General features: G+C 36.0%; 1 protein-coding gene across 1 annotated transcript in view; it reads right to left on the bottom strand.

The window, feature by feature from the left end:
- LOC139975426 (unconventional myosin-VIIa-like) overlaps positions 1–26,176 on the bottom strand; it is a 49,402-nt gene extending 23,226 nt beyond the window's left edge. Inside the window, exons 1-12 of the mRNA XM_071983414.1 lie at positions 26,018–26,176; positions 15,704–15,795; positions 12,457–12,570; positions 11,629–11,781; positions 10,709–10,893; positions 9,846–9,967; positions 7,259–7,401; positions 6,435–6,548; positions 2,803–3,033; positions 2,023–2,282; positions 1,340–1,418; positions 440–571 (exon numbers count right to left, since the gene is read on the bottom strand). Coding sequence (XP_071839515.1) covers positions 440–571; positions 1,340–1,418; positions 2,023–2,282; positions 2,803–3,033; positions 6,435–6,548; positions 7,259–7,401; positions 9,846–9,967; positions 10,709–10,893; positions 11,629–11,781; positions 12,457–12,570; positions 15,704–15,721 — 1,551 coding nt within the window. The 5' untranslated portion in view covers positions 15,722–15,795; positions 26,018–26,176. The remainder of the gene's footprint in view (positions 1–439; positions 572–1,339; positions 1,419–2,022; positions 2,283–2,802; positions 3,034–6,434; positions 6,549–7,258; positions 7,402–9,845; positions 9,968–10,708; positions 10,894–11,628; positions 11,782–12,456; positions 12,571–15,703; positions 15,796–26,017) is intronic.
- Positions 26,177–27,416: the final 1,240 nt, after the last annotated feature.

Below are 27,416 nucleotides of genomic sequence, written 5' to 3'. Positions count from 1 at the left end.
TTTTTTGAGAGAGGGAGAGTGGAAAGGGATGTATGGAGAGGGAAGAGGCAGTATGGGTTAGGGTAAAGGGAATAGGGAAAGGGGATAGGGAGAAGGGAAAAGGCAGAGGAGGAAGGGGATAGAGGCAGAGGGGTAGGAACAGGGGAAAGAGGCAGAGGGGAAGGAACAGGGGAAAGAGAGGGGAGAAACACAAGGGACAAGGGAGAGGGTGAAAGGGAATGAGTATTTGGGAGTAATGGTGGGCTACTTCTCGGCGTGTAGCGGTACACTAAATAAACAAGACCAATATTTAAAGATATAATTTTAAGCTCCTCTTGGAGGGTTATGGTTAGGTCTATATCTTGGTAGGCTTATGGCACATCAAAACTCATGTGACTGTAAGATATCTTCAAGCAAAAACAGCTGCTACTGTCTTTTTCAATCTTTATCATTTTTTTACCTTTGGGAATCTTGCTTCTTCATCTACCAGAGCGATGATGTTGAGAGGTTTCATTGCGATCATGTCCAGAGTCTCTTGGTTATCCACAAACTGGATGTGGTCCCATTTGATGCCCTCTCTGTCATACTCTTCCTACAAAACGAGAAAAAGGGCATTACAACAAATAAAAAAGAACTACGGTTCCTTGCTTATTAAAGTGTTGCATGTTATCATCTAATATCATAATATTTATACCCACATGTACCAGCTACTAGCCAACAACTGTATTCAAAGTGTGGATGCAATCTGATTTCCAAGGTTGTGGAGTTATTGCAATTTTAAAATTTTAGACCTCTCCCACAAAACATTGGGCCTGATACATTTTCTCCACCTAAATGGTCCCTAAAATATTTCACCCAACAATGTGGCTCAAAAATATAGTTGCCCCCAACCCCCCCCCCCCCAAAAAAACAAATTTCCACCCCAAAAGTGTGCGCCTAAAATTCAAAGTTAACTGACATATTGTCATGGCAACGAGAAAGAGAAGTGAAAATAAAATGTCACGCTTTTGGTTATCGTTTTCAAAAACTTGTGTAGCTTGTAGGATAAATTCTGTCTATTAATAATAGGGACACCAAGTAGACACGAAAATCATTGAGATTTGGCTCTATGTTAACGGAGCATGAATAAAATGTATATCATCCTTGAATACAAGAGAATGTACCACAAAAGATGTCGTAATATATATTTCCCAAAGGAGACCCCATCCGGACAGAAACTAAAACACACACAGAAACATAAACAGACAAAAAACGAACAGAAATTTGATTGACAAATGAAACGGCCTGGAAAAAGTTATCAAGGTTATAATAAAGTGCCCACTGACCACCTGCTCTATAAAATTCTCCTTTTCTTACTTACCTGTTCAAGTTTGAAAATGTGACGGACGAAAAACTGCTGTAGATTTTCGTTGGCGTAGTTGATGCACATTTGCTCAAAGCTACGGATAAATTAAGACGATATCTTTGCATGAGTATAAACGAGCGTTTTTTTTTGGGAACTACTACATGTCTTTATCATGTTGATTGTCAGCTCATTCCATAATGAGGGTTTCAGTAACACAGTAATACATACTAGAGTGCCTTTAGACATCATTGTAAAAGTGAGAAGCTAATATTGACCAGTAATTTGGGACCGGGGAGTGCGATTTTAGTTTCTAATGTGCAGATGCCATCACAAATGTCCCATGGTTTCTGATACCAGACTATAAGGATTGCTTATAGAATATGTGACACAGAATGAACATGGTTACAAAACTGATTTTAAGATGAGCTCTTAAATACCCTTTATGCATGTATCATATACAAAGTTGCCTTCATCAGCTGTTCACAGCACCCTGCCCAGTCAGCAGCGGTGATCTGGTAAGGTTATTTAATGTTATGCTGCTATAAACATTTTTATATTTTTTTAGAATGCAATGATAATAATGTGGCACATTCCACATAGAGTCTACACCCATCGAGACAAACGATGTTCTCCTTCAGGAGCAGGTGCAAGGAAAATTCTCAAAATATCAACATCTGTGTTTCTAAAACGTTATTTACCTGTTCTTGCCAAAATTTTCAAAGCCAAAGATATCGAGGAGACCTATTCCTAGCCGCATCCCCTTCGGATCCTCTTGCTCCCTGTACGTAGCTTCGTTCAGTTTGGTAACGATCCAGATGAAAAGACGACCGTATATCGCCTTGACGAAAGCGTCCCTCATGTCCACCGCTTTGTCCTTGGAGACGGGTGAGACGATGGTCTCGCCGTGCGCCATCGTCGTTTTATTGGTGAGAGCATCGCACAAGTTCTTATGGTTGACCTGAAAACACAGACAAATTTTGGCTACATTTTAGAATTAAAATTTTGGATTATCGACTAGTGAAACAATTTTTGTCATTGAACACAAATGTTTCCTTTAGATAGTAGCCGAAGCAATGCAAGATTGATAATTTTCCGTTGCAACTTAGCCACTATCACTTGGCGAAGAGATAAACCGGATGGGTGCTATGATGGGTGCTAGGATGGGATAAGACGTTAGCCCTTTCGAGATAGAGTTACTACAACACAGAAACAGTGGTTTAAATGCAGTTTCTAGTTCTTTCTTGTTCTCCCAACAACTGTTTACCATATTTAAGGTTTCTATTTATCCCTTTGCCCCCCACAAAATAGTGTTAAAGCTTCAAAAACATCAATGAACATAAATTTTTCACATCAATGACGACACAAGAATAATAAAAGAAAGTAAAGATTAAAGAACATGGAAAACTTTAAAAACTCTAAAATATGTCAAAATGCAATTTCTGAAATAAAAAAAAAACACTTGTGTAAGTTTTTTTCACCTCCAGCACTCTGGACACTTTTGAGACTTGATCTTCCTGTGCGAAACCCGTTGACTCTAAGTTCCTCCTCTCGACAGCCACAAATTGAATGTTTCCGAGATGGAGAATGCCGGCCAGAAGCTTGTAGATGTCCCAAATGTTCTCATCGCTGAAGGTGAGCACCTTCATGGCACCGCGGATCTCAGCAAAGTCTCTCTTATCTGCTCTGCCTTCACATTCTAAGCAGTCTCCCTAAAAATTAAAATAATTAAAAAAAGATGTTTAACGGTCGGTCAAAATATGCAAAAATAATTGCGGGAGGTATGTCTTTCATAGATTGTTAATTCTTTAGAATAGTTATGATGATCACATGTATTTATAGTATATTAGCCCTTGCCAGTGCTGGTCAGTCTAATCATTTGATTTAAAGATCACACCCTAGTACTGTACCCAAATTTTGAAATCGGTAAGAAAGAGAAAAGAAAGTTTACATTAACAGTACAAATTACATCGGCCAGATACCCAGTATACCCTCGATTCTGAGCCAGAGAACACAAGCTACTTAATTACAACCATAACAGAGTATCACTGGTAAACATTATGACTTGGATATTATTAAACACATTTTAAAGGGCATCAAAAACTGGTTTTGCTAGATACTAGATTTATAGAAACCTTGTGATCTCAGGATAACAAGTCCCATGCGATACCAACTAAGGGTGTGGGGGGTCAGGGGTCACAAATTAACTACCAATCTTAACAAGTTATACCAGGCTTAAATGATCTCAATTTTCACGTTGGATTATGATGTTCAGCCCTCTAATCTATATCTAGGGTCTACATATGATATGTTGTAAGTCCCTAATCCTCATACGGACTAAATTCGTTGCCAATTATCAGTGCCAGACAAACATCGGTGTGATATAGCAGATTGTGTCTTCTTTCTGGGCAAAACACACACTAGCAGTTCTGGTTACTGGCATCTAACTTGAAATTACAACTGCCCTTCAATTCTACACACTGACATTATGGATCTGACTGCTACTGGAATTCCATTTGGAGGCTGGAATTCCATTTGGCCATAAAAATACACCATTGCAAATGATTTCTGAAGACAATCTGTTAACATTGTGATATAAAATAATGTCTACTAATCCCCTTACATCTATCTCTTTGTGTTCACCATGCTCATTAACCTGTTTGTTTTCTGTGCGTGTTTTTGTCCGTTCTGTCACTGTTACTTGTCATTTAGCCTTTGAAGAAGATCCTGCTAGGATCGAAACGTCAGGCCAACTTACTTTTACACATAAAATAATGAAAAAGGCCAAAAGCAAGCGACAAACATAGCAACCAAAATGAATGTCTTGTCTTTTATTTTGAGGAAGAAAATGAAATATGTCTGCCAGCTATCACCTCTTATCAAGCTGATCTTTGTCACACTAAAAGCAAACACTTCCACACTCAACCTTTGGAGTTCCAATAATTAAAGTTACATTAATAAACCCAGAGAATTGCTGTGGAACCTTCACGACAAAATTCAATAGCTGTCACTACCTTTGTATCATGTTAGTTCTCAGGGTAAAATGTCAAATGAAATGTATCCTGATGTCACCATGGCACGAACGGATTTTAGGAATTTTCAAGTGAACTTTTATGTTACCATTAAAAGTGCTGAAATCGATTTTTAAATGAAAAATGACATTTTAAAATATTTTATGTATGAGGGGATATTTGATGGTAATGATAAGTGCACTCTCACAGAGTTAACACCCTGGGCCCGTGTCAACTGTACTACACAAAAGTTATTCCAAATATTTCAGTTTCTATTTAATTATTATTTTCTATGTTTTTATCTTTGATTAATTTTTAGAAAACTTTCTGGTTCACTATAGAATGGTCTCAAGTTAATGTGTTATGTCTACGATGTCCTCAAAAAAAAAAATTAATAATCTTATTTCAGTCATTTTTTTCTTTTCAAAAAGGGATATCATTCTAGTTCTAATTTCTTATACAAGTAGTACAAATGAACGCAAGGCCCATTCAGAAAGTATAATAATTAGCCATAATGTCATATTGGTCACTGCTTTATCCCCATAGCCTAATAAGCTTACTACTTAATAGTGGCCATTGTATTAGTGTCCATGGTTTTAGTGGCTACAGACTATGTGGCATTCCCTCATCAGAATGAAGAGCTAAAAAATCCACTACGGAAACGCATGTATAAACACTTTGGATGGTAGAATGAGAAGGAAGGACATTGACCAGATAGGACCGGTCACTGAGGGTGCACAGTGTTAAAAGATTACCAGGGCATACTAGACACGGTAGAATGCGGTGCTAAGGTTGTGGGGAGACAGGTAAGCGGGGAACGAAGTAAATTTAGTGGCCACAGTCATAGTGACTACAGAGTATGTGGCATTCCCTCATTATCGGAATGAAAAGCTTTCCAACCAGCCAAAAACTGTGTAATCAATTCCCCATATCTAATGTGCAGTATAATTCACCCAATCTAATTTCATAGCTATCTTGAAATGAACACAATTGGGACATTTACAATTTGGCTATGAGGTCAAAGTGTGTACTTTAATTTGGAAAACACCAGCACTATTGTGGTACTGTGTTTGATGTAGTTTATCATATGTTAATTAAATTTTGTCGCATTGGGAAAACCCAGATTAGATGTGGCTCATGTCTTTGTATCATGAAGCACACAGTAAACTATAATTCTCTTTCAAGTTTCGTTTTATTTCATTGTTTACACAGCAAACATTTCCACAAAAATGTCCAGCGACAGAAATGAAGGTATCCCGATATAGTCATTGCATTGCGGGTAGATAAACAAAACTGTTTTGGAACTTTGAAAATGTAAACTTGCTGCCCTACTTATGGTTAAAACTTATTCAAAAAGTACCAAAAAGGAAACACGAGGGGTGAGAACCCTACACAAGGAAATACAAGAGCTAATAACCCACTGGGCTACAACCATCCTCAACATATTACTAACATAAATACAACTGATATCTAATCACATTTGTAGATAGAGGTCAAACCTGACTCATAGCTGATGTTGACTGATATAAAATTCATGACATTCTTCAGACATTGATATCAATGGGCTCTATTGGGGGGGGGGGGGGCAAAGTTCCAAACTGTAAATCACAAAAATGGTAACCAAATTATGAAAGACACATCTCGAATGACAAATAGAGTGGCTGCTCTGACATAAGATAAGACGAGATTATAAACTCGAGGAATCTATATATCACCTGAAATAATGACTAAGAGGGCAGTGGTGTCAAGTCTGAAGTACAAAGGCAAGTTCATGCCTTACATATATATATATATATATAGATATATATATATATATATATATATATATATGTAGATATATATATCCCTTCATTCATTAAAAGATAAGACACACGCCCCTTAGAACAGCATACCAGGGAATGGAATGTACTGCTTGAATGTTGTCTGAATATCAATATAAACTACCTGCTTCGATGCCAGGTAATATGAGTATTAGTTGTATGCTTCACTTCATGGTAATTACGACTTTACACTACAAAAGCCCAAATGCCCCCCACCCCCTTCCCTCCCTTCCCACCTCTCCTTCAATTTCTTTCTTCCATCCTGTTTATAGAAAGTTTTACCTGAGTAAGGTAGTAGTAGTCTTTTGCTTCTGTCAGTTCTAATTTTCCCTTCTCTGATGCAGGGAGCCCGACTAGCAGACAGTAGAAGATGTGATAGTTCCTCTCGTCCGGCAGCTGAGAAAACAAAAAACGACGGCATGTTTGTTTCATCCAGCCAATTTATAGATAAAGTGAGTAATATTCATCTACCTTATTGACGGAGACTTGTAGGTGCATTAATAAGCATTACTGTGAAAATGGCGCACAGAATGTGTAAATGGCGCACAGAATGTGTAAATGGCGCACAGAATGTGAAAATAGCGCACAGAATGTGTAAATGGCGCACAGAATGTGCAGGTAAATCTGAATTAACTCTCTGGCTGTAGCCCACTCACGGAAAATGCACCGGACTTATAGGATAAGCCATTTATTCATACACTAAGTTAGCAATTGGGAGAATAAGTTAATTTAAGTAATGTTTGTAGATGAGATCTCAGTCCTGGAAATAAACTCTGCATTTTTAAGCATTTATTACCTGTCTGGGAATCACATATCATTTATTCACTGCACAGGTACTCAATCATCCCGTCATGATGTGTTTCTGTTTTCAGGTTTTGTACCATATTTTGCAGTTTACTATGCTAACATATGTGCTATATAGAGGAACAGTTAATTTCAATCTCCAAATTAATCCATCCTACACACAAAAGTCGGAGAGATTTTCTTAGGACAACAAAGACTGCTGCCACTTCTTAAAACATAACAGGAAAGAAATTCACATTGCACTTTCATATTTTTTTTATATCACTTTTGAGAGATAGTAGTAGATTTTCATTTCACCATACCTGTGATACAAGTCTTGACTTTTCCAACAAGTACTGGTCAATTTTGGCGCCCTCGATCACTCCCCTCTCCGTAAAGTGGATGTCAATGTATTTGCCAAATCGACTGGAGTTGTCATTACGAATGGTCTTAGCATTTCCAAATGCTGCGTGGCAGATTAAGGTCGAAGAAAATAAAAAATATGTATGTATTTAACACATGTATATATATATATATATATATATATATATATATAAGAAACAAAATTATTCTAATCCTCAGGAGCTTCCACACTTACACCAATATTGGTGCCAAGAAGCTACTGTATACAAAATCCAATGGATATTCAACAGATGAAATTATGTAACATGAATATGCATCTAATGAATAGTATACTAAAGAGAACGCATCTTGCCAATCATTAAAAGTTTAAGAAACACTCAGATCCCATGAACTGATTTCAAAAACATTTTCCTTTATACTAGCAGCTGACTAACTAGGGCTTATCAGATAAAAAACTTACATATTTGATTTGAATTTAATAAACAACAATTCTCTCATTAAATGGAAGAAACTGTTTTTTTTTTCTTTTCTTGTAAAGGTGCCTTCATATTGACGTCCTATACAGAAGTAGCTGCATAAACATTGGTGTGATTCCATAAATCATCAACTTCAATATAACTGGTAATTAATCTAACACATCAACAAAGTTTTACTGTCAGCTGAGTAAACTTTATGTGATACGTTGATTGGAGACAGGAAAGATTGAAGTAAATAAAATGATCCTCTACTGAAAAGAAAAACCAACTCACTGCATCCGTATCTATGTATCTATGTAACAATGTATCTATATAAGTATGTATTTTATGTAACTATGTAACCATATATCTGTGTAACTATGTATCTATGTAACTATGTATTTATGTCACCATGTAACAATGTATCTGTGTAACCATGTATCTATGTAACTATATATCTATGTAACCATGTATCTATATACCCATCTAAGTATCTGTGTAACTATGTATCAATGTAACCATGTACCTATGTAACCATGTATTTATGTAATCATCTATGTAACCATGTCACTATGTATCTATATAACTATGTATATATGTAAGTATGTAACCATGTATCTATGTATTTGTGTAACTATGTATCTATGTAACCATGTATCTCTGTAATCATCTATGTAACCATGTAACTTTGTATCTATATAACTATGTATATATGTAACCATGTATCTATGTAACCAGGTATCTAAATATCTTTGTAACCATGTAACTATGTATCTATATAACTATGTATGTAACCATGTATCTATGTAACCATGTATCTCTGTAATAATCTATGTAACCATGTAACTTTGTATCTATATAACTATGTATATATGTAACCATGTATCTATGCAACCATGTATCTATATATCTATGTAACCATGTATCTATGTAACCATGTATCTATGTAATCATCTATGTAACTATGTAACTATATATAATTATGTATATATGTAACCATGTATCTATGTAACCACGTATCTCTATATCTATGTAACCATGTATCTATGTAACTATGTATCTACGTAACTCAAATGAAACCACTATCCTTGGAATCAATTTATTTGGGGGGAAAAAAGAGAGATCAAAACAACCGAAAAACATAATTGGGAACTTTTGCTGACAGGTTTTGTATCAGCCTAACTCATCTGCATCACTGACAAATTGCTGTTCAATTAGTTTCTTTTTTGATACCTTTTCTTTCGGGCTGACTGACTGACAGCTGATAAAATAATAATTTGATATACTTACCTGCCTAACAGTAGCACACAATATACAATTTCTGTTTAGCACTTACAATGTGTTTGCCCACTAGCAATGTTTGAACACTCGCTGTGTTTATACAAAGGTTTGTACACTTGGGACATCAAAACACAGGACATTTGTTACACAGTATAAAACTCAGTTCAATACGCTTTCTCTGCCAAATGTCTGTAAACTACCTAAACAGCGGATCACAGTGAAACTTAACAACAAATACAGGAAAGGGATAAAAAGAAACAAGTTGAGGCCATGGCCACTTTGAGCTATCATGCTGATGTACCTAATTGTACACACTATCTCACTGTGAATGCTATATAGCTGATGGTAAGATTTCTAAGGAATATCATTTCTTAAAGCGAAAGAATTGAAAAATCAAACAAACACCACCCTTCAGATTTTCGTAGTTATATGTAGTTCTTATAAGTAGCCAAGGACAAGAATAATAAATAACAAACTTCGGTTTTTGCGATGAAAAGTTCTGGGCGATGTGTATTTGATACATAAATAAATGAAAGGGATTGCAACACAGATCTTGTCCGATGTTGACTTGATTTATCCCACAAAATAAAAGAGTGTGGACAAAGCTCAAAGAAATATGCAGAGGTGTTCTTATGGGAGACCTTTTGTAGCATGCCTGAAGTGAATTAAACCCTATCCTAGCCAACATAATTATCCAAGTACATAAACGGTTGCAACTTTTGGTCGAACGAGTTTGAGCCAAGAGAACAGAAGATTTTGAGGAGTCCCTGATCGGACTGTGGCGGCTCTTAAACTGGAAAAAATTGCTCACCTTCCATAATTGGATTGGATTCAATAATCTGTTGTTCAATCCATGAATGTTGGCCGCTGACAGCCGCCAAAAATTGTAGAATGAGTTTAGTACTTTCTGTCTTTCCTGCTCCACTTTCACCACTGAAAAAGAAAAACAGACAAGATATTACATAAAAATAAAAAAAAACTTGTTTTGCTACCTTAAAAATAATCATCACGGGTCGTTGGAACTTGTTGTAAAGTCTGTCAAATCGGTTCACATGCCCATACACCGTGTTTCTAGAAGCAAATTATTACATCTGCAGATGTCAAAGAGAGTCAGTTGCTGAAAATTTGGCTGCTGCATACAGTCTTGCATTTATATTCAATTGGAATTAGACAATGCTGGAGACCTGCTGAATGAACTAACATCCATGTACCTTCCACCAAGAGGATTGGGAATAGTCTTGGTGGAAATGAAAGGACAAAACAACACACAGTTTGATCGGTAAATAATGTTTCTGATAGAAGCTGACAATGAACTTCCTCCCTGAAAAGGTATAAAAAAAATTGGGTAAATATGTGTGCTGCAGTGATCGTGTAACCCGCTGCAATAAAATCTGTCAATGCAAAGTTTATAATCGTCGAGCAGCAGAGAGTATACATTCTGTAAATTAAGGGTTCCGACCAGCCTAGGTAAATCTCGACGTGGGTCGCCATGAAGAAAGTACAGCAAGCTGAGGTTACCACTTATGGTACAGCACACTTCATGTAATTGGGATTACAGTTGGAGATTGCATATTGCATGTACTTCGAGGAAGAGCTAAGCCCATAAGCTCTGTAACTTAAATCTTTCACATTTTGATTCTCTAATGAAACAGGCAACCAATCAATATTACCTACCTTATGATCACACACTGGTTCTTCCTTTCTCGTAACATCCTATAGTAAGAATTGTCTGCAATTGCGAAAATGTGGGGCGATTTCTCGCCGATCCTTCTGTCCTTGTATCCGGTAACTTCCTCGGCTGTGTAAATCGGCAACACTTGGTACGGGTTGACTGCCACTAAGATAGATCCTGTGTAGGTCTGCAGAATTTTAAAAAATTTAAATAAAAAAAAATTTAAAAAAATGAATAGGGAAAAATATATAAATAACCCTGCCAATTTGAGGGACACAAATCCACTTTTTTCGTATGTCATGCTGGCCAAAGAATGTTTGCTTACAGTTGAATAGCAAGATTAGGAAGGACACTGTATAATTCCGTCTATGTCTGTGAAACGCACTGGGACCCTTGAGATTTCGCGGCCATCCTATTTATATATCACACCTCCATAAAGATCCTCCTTACCCAAGCTTGCAAGGAAGAAGGACCATGTCATATCACAAATCTACATTCTTGTCTACTTGTCTTGACTTGGCTCCCACCCATCCTAAACCCCCCCCCCCCTCCCCTCTTAAGCCTGCCCCAACGCGACCTTACTAATCTTGGTCATCGATTCTCCAACTGAGTCGAGATGACTTAACAGCTGGGAATATCCCGAGCATTCAAGTCTTAAGCATGCCCACACACATTGTCTGACTACAAAGTGGCCTTTTCACATCACTTTTACATTGAGTAAAGTTAGGCCGCATTCTGTCAAGCTGTGCGACCGGTTAGATGTTACTTTCGCATATTCTGTCCATCTTGACCTAGTCGGCAAATTCTGAATGTCCTTAGTATCTATCTAATACCTGTTGGCCACACTTGGCATTGCATAAGTCTGCATTATAAAGCAGAGATCATACATCATATCTGTGTCCTGGCTGCATGACCAACTTACATAGATTAGATTATCCTGGTATCGGACCAGGAGATTCCTAAGAATTCCAGCTTCATGAAGGTCTCCCAGTCGTATCATATCCTCCACTCCGTTCACGGAGGATATGTGCATAGTCCTCAGAGACGCGGCCATCTCTTTGTCCAACCAGTGATCCTAAAAGTGAGGATAAAAAAAATTATACCAAGAAATCAGAATTATTACGAATCCGCACCATACGATAGGCTGACGGGGAGATTCGTGAAGATGAAACAAGATCCAGATGACACAAGCTGGAGCAGTGGACTTTGAACCAGTCGTTTGGTTCAGTGGGGGGGGGTGCAGAGCTGTAAGTTGATCAAGTTTGGTAGGTTAGAATACATATTGAATGGGGGGGGGGGTTCAGAGCTGGATAAGTTGATCAAGTTTGATAGGTTACAAAAGATATTGAATGGAGACAGGTAAGCAAGTAATTTCTGAAGATTTTACATTCACAAATCAAATTTCTCTGATTTTAGTTTGGCCAACAAACTTTACTTGTATCACAAATTTATATATATTTCAAAAAGAAAACAGAAATTTCCTAGAAGTGGTAGTGAAATTAAATAAAGATGAACATGATTTTTGATGAAACAAGTTTGTTACAAGTTTTGACCAAGTCTGCAAGGTATATTTCAAGATGCAATTTATCCAGTGTCTTGTAGCCTTTTATATTTTCCACTCATTTTCCACTCCATTGGTGGAACTTAACGAACACTCGTTCAACCAAAGGGGAATTGGAAAAAGTTTCCAAAATGACTGGATTTCAATTTTGGCAAGTTTAGTCTCAAAGTTTTTTACTCAGGTACTCACCTTGCCCTCGTCATCGCGAAGCTGGAGCCTCCCGGAATCTGCGATGGCTACATAGGCACCGATAGGGATCAGTTTGGATTCCTTTCTGGGGTCTTGTAACCACACATGGTCACCCTATTATAACAAGAAGATAACATAAGAGATTTAGAGTACTAAGCAATACAACACTCTTTAAAGTCAACAGCAACAGATACTAGCAGAAGCTCATTTTCTCAAACTCGCCTCTGACATAAAAGACTGGACAATGAGGGGAGGAATACAAAGCACATCACATCACTTCAAATCAAGGGTTGCCACAGATCATAAAGAAGTGCCCTTAAAGTGAAATTTCCTGACTACATCCCTAAATCTCAAGTGTCCAATGTTCGATACATAACCAAACGTTGAATCAAATTTATAAATGTTTACAGTGACTTTATCGACCAGACCAATGTTTTTTTAATTGTGTTTATCATAAAATTTTACATTCCTGATTGTAAAGACCAAAGGAATAGACTAAAAAAAACCCTACTAAACACATGTCTGATGTATCCTTACAGTTTTTTAGCCGATTTAAACAAATTGTATCGCAACTTTTTCTAAAATCACGCCAGGTGCATAATTTTCTCTGTTATTAATCCCCAAGGCCTATGAGATATTTTGTGTTACTGTACCCTATGTATGAATAATCTGTAACATGGTGATATGTTTGATTGTGTCACCAAAATATCATAGCCATACATTATGTACAGTATACTGTATGTGAAATCCAATTAGAAGATATTTGATACATTAAATTACAGATAGTATTTCAATATGCCTGAGGATTTTACTTGAATTTGAAAATAATATCTGGACAGGCTAATCATTCCCCTTTAACCACCCCTCTTTGTTTAATGCATGCAGGGAATGCAATGTATATCTAGAAACATACATTCATAATTAAGTCAGTAAACTTTACCCAACTCAATTTTATCAACTCAATTTACACAATACCAATCACCAGCATTCAAGATACTTCTGAATTTTTAAACTGTCCCATCTTTCCCCCACCCCAACCCCACCCTCTCCCTACCCAATATTTCTCATATGTCATCCTGGCATGTGAAGTTTAAGATGAAGGAAAACTTCCTGTCCATTTATAGCTTGACGCTCTACCTTCCATTAGTCTTACAATGTTGTTTGTCCAATACATACATCACTGCTTTTTCACCGACACAAAGGACCCAACAATCCCTCTTCAACAACTCCCAAATTTTCCCCTTCAATTCCCAATCTCTTTGCTTCAAGATAAGCCAACCAATAAATCCCCAACATGTTAGAAATTCTGTCTGAAGCATACAGCAATTCCACATAATGTGGATACGGCTATCTTTCTAAATACACCTGGAGAGGGGCAATGTCTAAATATCATGTAGTCCCACCCAGATCTTAACATAGTCTACATACATATATGTATATATGTACTACAGTACTATAAAAATTAGCTGTCTTTGCTCTTTGTATGGGACATGGCACTGTACCAGAGTGTGCATATATAATTGATCAATTTGGTGAGGATTGCAGTCATTTGACATCGCTTGTTTATGTCTAAGCTGAACGAACATACGTATGAAGCACAACCGCATATATATACTGTATGTACTGTAGTAGGGCAATACAATAGTAATATTTACATGAAGAGCAATAGTAAACAATCACATTGTTATATACTGTATATAGTCAGTTTCTTAAGAGTGAAACACAACCAATGTCAATACTAGTCCCATCAATCATTAATATAGGAATAACGGAAAAAACTGTTAAACAATGTTGCATTTAGAGAAAGGCTGGATCTCGAGTATACAAATATAAAATTTAAGTAAATGATTGGAGATAAAACAGCCAATGTTTGGTTTTTGCAGAGCTTTCGTGCTTTGTGCGTGTTTTTAGATCAAACATATGTACATCATTCAATCTTAAAAAGACTTGAATTGGTCAAACTTTGTAAGGAAAAATTTTCCATGAGAATTAATTAATATTACAAAGAAGCACAATACAGCAACATAAGATCTTTAAGTTTGGAATTTGCAGAAAACAGCCAAGTCCTTAGCAATGAAAACCAGAATCCTGATTTAGTTCTTAAATTCTTAAAATATTTAGTGGAGACAGCACAGAATCCCTACTAGTCAATATAAAATCTATAAGTCGTACAGTAGTAGTCTTTGATTCTTCATAGAATTAAAGGATTCAGTGATACAAAATAGTCACAGACACATTTGCACAGGCAAATACACATGCTACAGTACATCATCATCATCTAGTTTCTAACATTTTAGAATATTCAAGGGACGAAATAGTTTTAGAGAATTGATTAGCAATAATTGCTCGACAATTCTTGGAAATAGCAATTAGCATTAGCAGGTACTGCATCTTTTGCTAATCAAAAGTAATATTGATTAGCAACTGGCAATTCTTGGGTAGCAAATTGCTATGCGAACCCAGTTATTTCGTCCCTTGATATTTGCTTGATCCCTTCTAAATGTGGGTAAGTGTGAAGTGTCTTTTTGTCTTTGAGAGAGAAGGTACTGTGTACAGCACACAGTCTACATGTATTCAGTTTTTCCACCTCCATGCCAAAAATAATACTAGTACTGTGAACACACAGTTTCAAGAGCATTGACATATTCATTTAAAATAAACTCCAACAGCGATCAAATACAATAACAGTAACAACCGGCCAGACTTGAAGGTTGTTACCTCAATGCCAGACCTACAATAGAGTTGCCCCTTCTCTTTCAGAGACAAAAAGACACTTCACACTTACCCACATTCAGAAGAGATCAAGCAAATCTACTAAAATTTTAGAAACTAGATGATGAAAAACAAATTTATATGTTTAATGTCATTTTTCCCTTTTTAATAAAAGGTGGATGATCACCTTGGTCATAGAGAAAGCAGTCTCCCTAAAGTCACATTTTTCGAAATATCAAAAACGTGATAAGTGAGAGACAGGATTAACAATTATGTTGCCGTGGTGATTGGCAGGCTGTGTTTTCTTTTTTATCACCTAGAAATCCAAAACTTTTGGCAAGTCACAGTATGTTTCCACTATAGTCTACCTTTACCGTTGCCCCAATTATGTGTGAAAATATATGAAGACTACAAAAAAAAATGGTTGTTGTTGATTTACAGGGCAAACAAATCCAAGGAAGTATGAAAAATAGAGCTCATATTTAGTAGAACATATGAGACAGAGAAAAATGATCTACATTTTTATATAAATCACCTTTGTAAGGACCACCATCTTTCTTGTTCTGCTGGTTACAGCAACTGCACGTTTAAGATTGTCTTCACTCTTACATCAAAGGCTGAAACTTTCTGCGAGAAAGAGAACAAATGAATTAAGTTTAGAATTTCATTTCAAAGCACTGGTTCCAGATTTGGTTGAGAGATAATCACTCTACCATTGCAAATATTAATATTTATAAAACCATCCAACGAATAACTACATTGAAATAGGTTTACAATATTTACCATGACTTTTTCAGAGTACATAAGTTTAAAACCACATTTGCAACGCAGCAATACAGCAAATCCAAAATCGCAGATCAAGTGCATTGTAATTTAAACAACAGGTGTGGCACCACAGGAACAAATAGAAGGTGATAAGATGGAAACATTAATGTTGGTACTAATGGGATAATCTATATATCGAGAGAGGTATTTGCTGCCAGGAGAGACATCCCTGGAGGTAGACTTGGTTCTCAACAAAGGTAGCTACCATCCAAGGAATATTTTTGAATTGAAAATTGAATTCAAAGTTTTAAAAGGATACTTGTAATGCATATACAGAGATGCAGGGAATGATATGCCTGGTTTTATATGGTGATAGTGTTACTGTACAGTAGCCTGTCACAAAGCTACAATTATGAATATATAGGGCCTATCCTTCAAGTATATCTAAAATATATTATAGAAAACAGAAAAATGGTTAAGTAGTGTACATATACATGAAAACTCCTTCTTGCATATATTGGTATTTTCTTTTCTTTCTCAGTTAATGCAGCGATTTTGAGATTAAAATCCATCACTATGTGGAGTGGAGTGTTAGCTCAGTGGTTAACGCCGGTTTCTTCCAATCATAAGGTCCCCGGTTCGAGTCACTCCAAGATTTTAATGTACATGTCGTCCAGTTACAGAGTTGTTGAAAATTGACGATTCATAATCATGGACATTAACTATGCATCTAAGAGACTGACTTCGGTCAGCTTGTGGCTTTAATAAGCCAAAGAGGCTTCTTGGCGAGTTCCTGCTTGCAGGAGGATCTAAAATACATACATATATATCCCTTTAGATTTCAAAGTGCTTTAATTCTAACACATGTATGCAGTTTGTACACACATAATATATTTCAAACATTTGGCAACAAACTCTAGCTTAACATTACATTTCAGCAGAGGTGAAGTGTATGAAGTAGAGATTCCTTGAAGAAGCATACCTTTCTTTTGTCATGCAACCAGAGTTGACAAAAGAGCAAGTTATGTACATTGGGGATTTCTAAACCCTGTTGACCGACCTTCTTAGATGCCACAAGTTTAAAGTTGTTTACTACAGCACTAGACCATTATCCAGGAAGTGTAATTCTCAGCAGACATGCTATATATTCCATTAATGTACACACTTACAGGACTTAGTACACTTTCCTATACAAATATTATGTGAATTATTCCTTTTTTTGTCCTTCCAAAACGATGCAATCCATTGATAATTTAGATAAGAGATTTGGATGAGTCTACAGTACATGATGTATGCAATCTGGTTAACCTCATCAATTCAGAATGTACAGTATATTACAGTAGCTAAATACTGTTAGTGTTGGGTAGTGTTTAAAATTTTAAAATTGCGTTTTACTTAAAGAGTTGATTCTATCTGGTCGTAACCATTCTCAAATTGCCAGTTTCTTTCAACTCATGTACTTTGCACATTGTCCTGAAAAAACTAAAATGTGCTAATTATGAACAACGTGCATGTTTTTGTCCCTTCTGTTACTGTTACTTGTCATTTAGCCTTTGAAGATCCTGCTAGGATCGCAACGTCAGGCCAACTTACTTTTACACATGTATAATTATGAATCAAACAGTTTGAGATTTAGAGGCAATAAAAAGAAAGAAGTTGAATATGTATCATACACTAGAAAACGTTGCTTTGCTAGATCAGCTCCACAGCTCTGGAACAGTCTCCCCTTACATCTAAAAACAATCCAGCATGTGTCAACTTTCCAGAAAGAACTCAAGACGTTCTTATTCATGCATGCATATCCATTTGTTTAATAACTGTTGTGTCCATTTTGGGTACTATGCTCCTGCAGCGCTTCTGAGCACTTTTTTTTAACTGGATATAAAAGTGCTTTACAAATTCTTATATTATTATTATTATTAAATAAAAGATTATTGGGTGACCAGTCTTGGTACAGAATAGGTGGGGAATATCTAGGGTGGAAGAGGGTGAGGAGGGCATAGGAAGAGGGAAAGGGATGAGGAAAGGAGGGGAGGGGAGGGAAGGGGAAGGATGAGGGAGACTGATAACAAAAAGTCCTCGAAAGTCAATGACTCTTCTAGAGCAGCATTTATCTATGTTGTTAAGTTTGATTAAACTGAACTGCTGCAACTGAAAAATGATTTCACTTTTATATTTAGTTTAATTTGTTATTATTATTTTTCCCATAATGACAGCACTTTTACACCTTTGGGTTTTATACCTCATTGCATTGCTGTATGGTGACGACACAGACCGGAACTGTGGTTAAACACAGGCAGAATTATTCGAAATACTGAATTCCCTTTTCCTTGTGGTGAACAATTCATCAATGACTCCAATTTAAAAGGGCAGCTTTACAACTTCCTTATAATGACGGTTATTTATTTAAGTAACAAGGTCAAGTAACAACAAGTAACAAGGTTTCACCAGAAACCATCATATATAAACTGTAACAAACATTACAAGTTGAAAATTATGGGATATCTTTCACATGCCTTCTCAGGATTAATTGTTTAATACATTGCTAAAAGAATTTACACAATTTTTCCCTTAGTGACAGTGCATGTTGCTGTATGTTTATGATATGAGTCCATAAAGACATTTACGCACAGTTAATTGTATATTGCAATGGTTGCTACCTAAAGTTACTAGTATTTGTTTACATTTTATGATTCTTTGTGAGTCATGAGACACACCTGAAGTAACTCGACCTAGCCCGTTCTGTATCACAGTACTCGACGCCGTATACAAGTGCAACAGGTGTTTAACACACTCACTCACACGCCCTCAACACACACACGATGCACACATACAATAGTGTTATATAAGATAACACCAACATACATATTGAATACACAAATAGTACAGTACTATTTATTATTATACTACAATGTGAGCATTGACAAACTTATATGCTTTGATCAAAATATCTCTTTGCAGAAAGTGAATTTTGTCTCTAATTAACATTCATTGTTTTGCATTTCCATAGTGTGCATCACTCGTTGTCAAGACGAACAGTAGCTACTGTACGTATTTTTGGCACCCCTTCACCGTTACAAATGTGGACGTTTATAGCAGCTTAATGTTATGGCAAACAGAAATCACATTTCTAGTATCAACCCCATGGCAACAATTAATCCAGCACCTTGATGACTTACAATCAAAAGAATAAACTTTGCTCAAATGTATTCTATTTTTGATTTTGTATAAAATAATTTGCATATACAGTATATCATTTTGCTAATGCTACCTGAGATAAATTAATCTAGGCAAATTACTTTTCATTCTTTGATGATAATGATGATGATGATGCTGAAATCTGTTAACGTTCCACGGCCATATAGGTTCCGACCACACATATACTGTACTAAGTTTTAAAACATGTGTCAATCAAAGGTGAACTATATCTGTGGAATGTTAGCTCAGTGGTTAACGCCCGGTGCCTTTCAATCATTAGGTCCCGAGTTGGAGTCACTCCAAGATTAATGTATGTTGTTTAGTTACAGAGTTGTTGACAATTCATAATCATGGACATTAAATATGAATCTAGACTAGAGACTGACTTCGGTCAGCTTGCTGCTTTGATAAGCCAATGATGGCTTCTTCGGGAGTTCCTGCTTGCAGGAGGATCTAAAATACATATTTTTATACAACATACATACATTTCTATATTCTTAAGGGGCACTTCTTACTGTGCTACTACTTGTAGGGGAACCTCCCAAACGGTGACCACACCAATACAACAATGAATAGGATACAGACTTACATCATCAATTTATGAATAGGTTTCCAGTGTAAAGGCTCAGCTATTTGGGATGGGTGCCGTAGTACTCTTTACTGATCAGTCAAGCATGCCACATATAACTCAAGTGACTCACTGTATACTTTGTATGTATATATTGTAGCTAGGCTATCCAACTACACACAGTATGACTACTGCATATATATGTTGGCTACTACTACTACTGTACTGTGGTAGTGACTAAATGTACTAACAGGCCTCTTGGCCTGTTTAATGGTAACCTCGACTTGAGGTTAGAAAATAATGACTGGAGAAGAAAAGCACAGCTCATGCATATCTGACAGTGTTGAGTGTTACATTTACTTCAATGGACGTAGTGCTCTATGTGTGTCTAGGTACATACATATAGACAAAACACACTAGATGTACTCAAGTTACAGTATTCTTATCCAGGATTGCATTATGCAGCAGTTCAGAAGTGGATTTGTATGGTGAAATATTTCTAATTGTCCAGCAGATAGTCGGGCCTTACGTTTTGGTCCTCTGCACAACAAATTTGTTTAATTGTCTGATAAAAATGTAGCTAAATATTGATGGTCAATATGTGACCAGTGGAAGAGATTTGTAGAACACCTGCTTTGGGGATCATGATACCAATTTATCATTCTAACTATTTTGGGGATATTTTATGCACAATGCAATATTAATTTGACATAAACAACTACTGCAGTCGTCAGTCCACCTGACCACCTTCACAGCTGATTTTGGTCGTCTGAACAGAAATTTGGTTGTCTACGACGACCATTAAAATTTAGCCCTGTTGGCGTCTCGGTTGTAACTCGCTACTATTCTAAGCAACCAAGCCATGCTAAATTTTCATATCATTGCATCATATCCCTCAACAACAATGACATGTATGTGATTGAACCCTTTTGGTTGCTACTAATTTATAGCAAAGTTATAAAACGTACTTTACTCCAACTCCAGAAACCCTCTTAACTTTACCCTGTGATGGCTTCAATACCAACTTCCTCGCAGACGATAGATGTCATATTGCTTCTGAACATGTCAGGTCTTGAAGATAGACATTTGTTCTATTTTGTCATAATTGCATAAATTGTTCCATTTAATAGAATATCAAAAATACATGTATGTAAACTTAAATTGAGATAAAATATTTCCACGATCATAAAAACACAAAGCAGACACTCATCTGGTACAAAAGTTGCAGTATTAAAGCAAATTATCCATTCTTTGTGGACTTTGGCCTAAGATGTCTCTCAGCCGAACTAGGCACACAACTTCACAACTGTACAAATGGAATGAGGCCTCCAGTTAGATAATACATTAATACAAACATTAAATTAACATGGCAAGATTAACCAAGTGGCACTACTAATGGCAGTGTGCTAGGTAGCATATCCATGAATATATACTCAATAATATAGACTCAATCAATTTTAATTCGGGGGGGGGGGGGGGGAAGTGGACGAAGACAGTCATTGTAAAAGTGACCGCAAGATTTTGTCGACAGTGTTGCAGGATATTTAATCCAGGCTGCATTATGCACATGTATGTATTTATATATCACATCAGAGGCACTATAAGGAAGTAATACGATAAATTTACTATTTTGGTTATATTTAATAAAGGTTCATTCTTTTCCCTTAAGTACATGATAGTTCAGAAAGGTTTCTGATCAAAAGCTATGATTTTCCTTTCAAGACTAACATCACAATGTTGCTACTATTCTCATGGAAAGCATTTAAAAGAAATCATGTATATAAATTTATATGCTGCAGGGAATATTAATTTAATATCCCTCATTTTGTCCAATTCTAAACCATTCTATATTCTACATATTGAAAAATATTCTTCAAGATTGCATAACCAACGCTGACAGTGGTTAAAAAGTATGAACGATCTCACAAATAATATAATATGTGTCTATATATATATATATATATATATGTATATATATATAAATATTTTTAAACCTGAAATTAATAAAGCAATTCATTTGAATCCCACAGTAGCATCTATCTAGTACACACTACGGTATGTGTGCAGTAGTACAGTTAATGGCACAATGATTGAGTTACGAGCTAACCTTGAGCTGAACACTGGGGATAAATATTGATTTGCTCCTGTGTGTTAGTGTTGTCCTAGTACTGCATTGTACACATGGTCTATCAGTATCATGACTCAGGTTCATTGCTCATATACCATTGTTGTTGTGTTAGTTTTACGCTGCTCTGCCCACCAAATTGACAAATTTACCAGTTAGCAGGCTTTATAGACAAGATGTGCAAGATGTAAAAGCAAACCGAGGCCTGTATCTCAGCGGTAGCCAACATTTGTCACTTCTGTGTTTATTGATCACGGATGGTGTGAGGGTACGGTACCGTGATAGTCACTCTCTGAGCATACACTATGATAACGCAGTTTATGTGTGGATCACCACACATTAATACGTAATGCAGTGGGGCTTTTGAGGCAGTGTCAAATATAACTGCCAGAGGCTTACAGTGAAATGTGCAAATGTGTGCCATAATGACAGTTATGATCAAAACAAGAATGTATTCTATATTTACATGAATGAAAAATTAAATATATAATAATACATGATATTTCAATAAAATATGGGAAAACTCAATGGAAATTTCAGTTGAGAAAGTACAATAAAGTATATGGACAACATCATGAAGGCCACAAGTATATAATGAATTTTTTGTTTTATTACTTCATTCTTAACTTTGAGGTAAACTGCAGGAGACAGCAAACGTTGTTAAAATGGAATTTGAGTGGCCGAATAAATATTTAAATGATGCACCAGAGGTATTATATATAGTACCTTAATTTCAGATTATAAATTTTCAATATGATTTGGCAGTCACTCATCAGTCACAAATCACTTCACTATATGTTTGTTGCACTGAAGCATACATACATGGATGTAGTGTGGTAAGCATGCACCTTGTATTCCTCAATATAGTTTATACACATACAAGACCGTGATGATCATGTCATGCAAGTGAAACAAATTTTTCTGTGGCGTGAAAAGCAATACCCTTTCATCAGACTTTTACACTACAACTCTTTTATATATGTTACTGCATCATGAAAGTAAGATCCAAATGACACTCTTGAAAACAAAGAATTTCCCCCCCCCCCCTCCATTTTTAATAAAAATTTGCACTATTGAAGGAAGTGTCGACTAATGGGATACAAAAGATTCATACATTTTGGACAAATAATGAAGTTTTAATGTCAGTCTTTTGTGTTCCCACGCACCTGTTCTCATCACTAGTTGTCATGGTATCCCTTCTAATTTTCATCTGTATTAACAATGGCATAACCTAGAAAGTCAGTTACAGTACCTAAGCAACCCGACAAATATAAGTTGAAATGGTCACACATATGAAATATTTGCACATAAAAAGAAAAAGATATATATAAATGCTGAAATAATTATGACTACTATATGTAGTTCATCATTATCCACCAAACTAAAAAACAGATCAAGCATAAACATATGACTCATTAATTCATTACAATATATCAACTTAATTTCTGAATGATGGCATTATATTTTATCCAAAAACGCTGAATTATAACTACATTATGTGAGAAGATAAATGGTATTTCATTAAATTTGACAAAGTCTATCCTTTGTGAGTGCTTTCAGTGAGCAATTTATAAGAAAAGAACTCAAAGGTCAACTTTGACATTTTGACCTGAACTAACACATTTTCTTTTTCTTTGGAGACACAAAAGAAGACAGTGACAACCAAGGGCTGAAAACACTCTCCTTTGTTGTCATATTGGGTGTAAACAGAGCTCTTGTTTTGCTGATCACTTATTCTACAAACTCATTTTGCTGTCATATTTTTAGTCAAATTTTTTATCTTCCAGTTTCTTTTTGCATTTTTTTATGGTAAAGTTGACTAGCAATCAGCAAGTTCAACTTTCACTTCTGCCTCTTGTGCATCAACCTAGCCTGTAGATCAAACTATAGCATGAAGTTCGTTTCTTCCATTTATTTTGAAAGGGGAAACACCCACTAACATACATACATAAGGCAAAAAAGCAAGGTATCGTACTATCTGTTGAGCAGAATGTTATGCATGAAAATTATCTGAGTGATTCAAAGAATAAGTGGGAATTTCTTTTAGCGAACTAATTCCAAACGTCGTGAGTGAATTATTTACAAACTTTAGAAAGAAAAATATGCATGGATCTGAATAAACTGTGAACCTTTTTCAGACATTATCATTTTTCTAAATGATATCCCTGTAATTCTGCCCATCAATTATACAGCATTTCTTTTAAGATATTGGTAATTGTTTGATCAATCATCACATTCCTCTGATTTTTAGCCTTCACTAAACATTGTAGATTAAACTTGTTTGAAAACAGTTGTTCAGTTCAAGTTGCTGATAAGTAATTTTTTAGATTGATTATTGGCCAGATGAAACATGTAATAAACATGGTGATATCTCATTGTCCAATTTTTGTTGACATATCTGAGACACTAGTCTCCTTTTTCCACAAGCCCGATTTGGCAGTTTTTACATTCTAGTAAATCTGGTCAATTCAATTCATTTCAATATTTTTTTCATATCTTCATAAAATCAGCTATAACAGAGAATTACATAATATTACATATGATGGAGTTGGACACTAGAAAAAACAATACTGTTCATCAAATCTAGTGACCGTGAAGCAAAAACCAACCAGAAAGACAATGTCAAGGAGGAAAACAAGTAACTTGTCAGGGTAGTGAACAGTTAGATTGAACATATGGAACTTAGAAATGAAAGCTGATTGGAAGAGGATTTGTGATTCTTTTGAAAAGAATGACATGAAGCGCTCGATCAAATTACTATAACAATAATTATGGAGAAGTAATTTGCCGTGTACAGTTTTATGACATGTTACAGAAAAGAAATTATTATATCGAGAATGCGTTGAGATTTCGTTTACATAAGGTGGTTTAGCCAGTACAGTTGGTAACTATATTTAAATACAGTTACTTTCAAACAATACATGTGAATATCTTTGATTTTCAAAGTTTGCAATCCAAGTACAACTGACCAGTCATATACCGTTTGGGATTCTTTGTGAGCAGCTTGAATAATCTATTTTGTATAGTCTGGATAGGTTTTAGGACAGTAGCACAGGATGTGCCATTACTTCAATTTAGCATAAGAAAGCCTAGAATAAATAAACGAGTAATTAATCTTTATTGTAGTATCAACTGGGAGAATTTCAAATACATGATAGAAGATATCAATATAGTTAAGGAGGATTCACATAATTCATTCACATACTGTTTCCACATTAAATTCTCGTCAATGGTCAAACCTAAGTACTTTTTTAAGGTGACTAGTGGCTTTACCAATGTGCAAAAAGTAAGTTTGTTTGACTCAAACCAATTTTCAGTTGGCTTAGAGATTCAATGATCATTTCAATTAATTTTGCAGTCTTTGTTAGCTAGGAAGACGTTTGTATCATCAGCCAAGAGAAAGAGTTGATACGTTGAGTGCAGCAATTTGAATGTCAGTAACATTAATGTACGCCAGTGGAGACATTTATATGATACGAGCAAGTAGTTTTAACAAAAGTATATTGTTTTCTGTTGTCAACCAGCATAGAAGTTGAATATTGTCTGATAACTGTGCGACACTGTTTGCAAAGCGTGTGTTAACATACTTCACAAATAGTCATTGGTTTTTGCAAACTCTCATCCCTGACAGTGACACATATATCAGAGAACTCAAATGGACCGCATTACAAAGATTTCTGAAGTAAGACAGCTAGCTTTAAGCTGAAAGTTCAGCTTGAAATTTTTGTGGTTTGGTAAGCCTAAATGGCCTTAGGGCATGCCAACTTCAAACCTTTCCATATAATTATATATATTGTGGCCATGGTTTGGAGCACCTGTGGGTGGGACTGGGCCTCCAAAAAAATTGACAGCAGAGAAATTTGAGATGATTTGGACAGAAAGCAAAGTTTTGTAATATGACAGAGCATGCAAAATTCTTTGACAACATGATCCTCTAATAGAACATGATACAGAAGGTCTAAATCCTGCTAATCGCGCTCAATATTATACGGAGGCAAAGGTTGCTATGCCTATCAAAACCTAACTTAGGTCTTACGTTAGGCTACGCCTGACGTTACTGTGTAATTCGTTAACGTACAGTAGGCCTAGACTAACTTGTTACACTCCAGTAGCACACTAGGGCTAGCGCCATTCAACTTATAAATTGCCACCAAGTTATATACTGAACCAAGAAATTTGAACATAAAAAATACCTCGCATAAGAGATTCAAGATTATATGATTCTAAAGAAACTCCATGACAGTTTGAATCCAACCATGTATGAGAGAGAAGTTGGTTTCTTGACGAGGTGCTTGTAGTCTGCAGTGCGGTAGATGGCCTTTGCTAAGCTTGGTATTGTACGTATGTTATGCATGAGTGAGGTATGACACCTGTACGTTGGAAATTACTGTTACCGTTTACCGTTACTTACGTACACGTAATTAAACTATTCACTGAATTCACACGCGCTTAGTACACAAGACACCTTGCTGACTAGATCTGACACAGTCGTGTGAAAATATTCGACCAGTCGATTAGGTCGTTTAACAGCAGCAACTCCCTGTTTACAGTAGGCCAACAGAAGTAATACATATTCTGTGTTCTTATAAGGACAATATTTAGTTATACTTGCCTCCCGTTTTCTCTTTCACATTTCTATGATATCAAATTTAGCATTCCTTTTTCCCAACTGTGATAGACAGGAAGAATCCGTCCACTGCAATCAACTTTGTGGAGGTTCGCTAATATAGTATCCAGGTGGATACCAGCCTTTCAATGAATTTTATTCTTGTTCAGCACCACCCACCAAATACAGACTATTAAAAATCGAGTGCGCTGTTTATGTTTTACCCGATCGATGTTTGTATATTGTACTGACGACAATGGTTGGTATCATATTGATCATTATGAAAAGCAAAATTTAATTGATTTCTCCGATAATTTCTGTTTTGAGCAGAGCAGCCATTAGCCATTATCATTATCAAAAAGTGATCTCGATTTTTTTCCTTACACAATAGGAATGTGGAAGTGATCCACTAAAGGACGGCACTCATTTTATTGTATAATATTAGCCATTAACGTTATTTAGTGGAAATTTATGTTATTTATGGATTGAAGGCTTATAATTAAATTCATTAATTTTTGTACAGCCTGTTTTTAGTTTTGTCGCCCCCCCCCCGCCTCACCCCCAACACACACCTTTGAATCCTATACACGTCATTTAAAGTCACTGCCGCCTAATTTTTCATTATCATAACTGCTCATATTTTGTTCCGTAGGAAAACAGTTTGTGGACAGTTTTTTCTCCCTTCATATAATATGTAACACTTCTAAATGTCTGTTTCTTCTTCATCCTGCATCAATGGTTGAGTGGGAATTGAAAGGGGGATAGATAGTCTGTCTAATTTTAGCACTGTATAATTGTCTCCCAGAAGAGAGGATCAAGTGCACGACTGTGGTCGCAACTGTATAGCTATGATAAAAAAAAACTACATCTAAGATAATGACGTTAGTATGTTAATGGGGCAAAACGTTAAAGCATTGTAACATTCGAACTAAGTTTTTATATACCACAATTATAATTTCAATGATTCAAGTCCATAGCCTAAACCT

The sequence above is a fragment of the Apostichopus japonicus genome, chromosome 10, assembly GCF_037975245.1.
Source record: "Apostichopus japonicus isolate 1M-3 chromosome 10, ASM3797524v1, whole genome shotgun sequence".
Taxonomy (NCBI): Eukaryota; Metazoa; Echinodermata; class Holothuroidea; order Aspidochirotida; family Stichopodidae; genus Apostichopus; species Apostichopus japonicus.
Note: the sequence above shows the minus strand (reverse complement) of the source record. Positions and strands in the feature narration are given on the sequence as shown.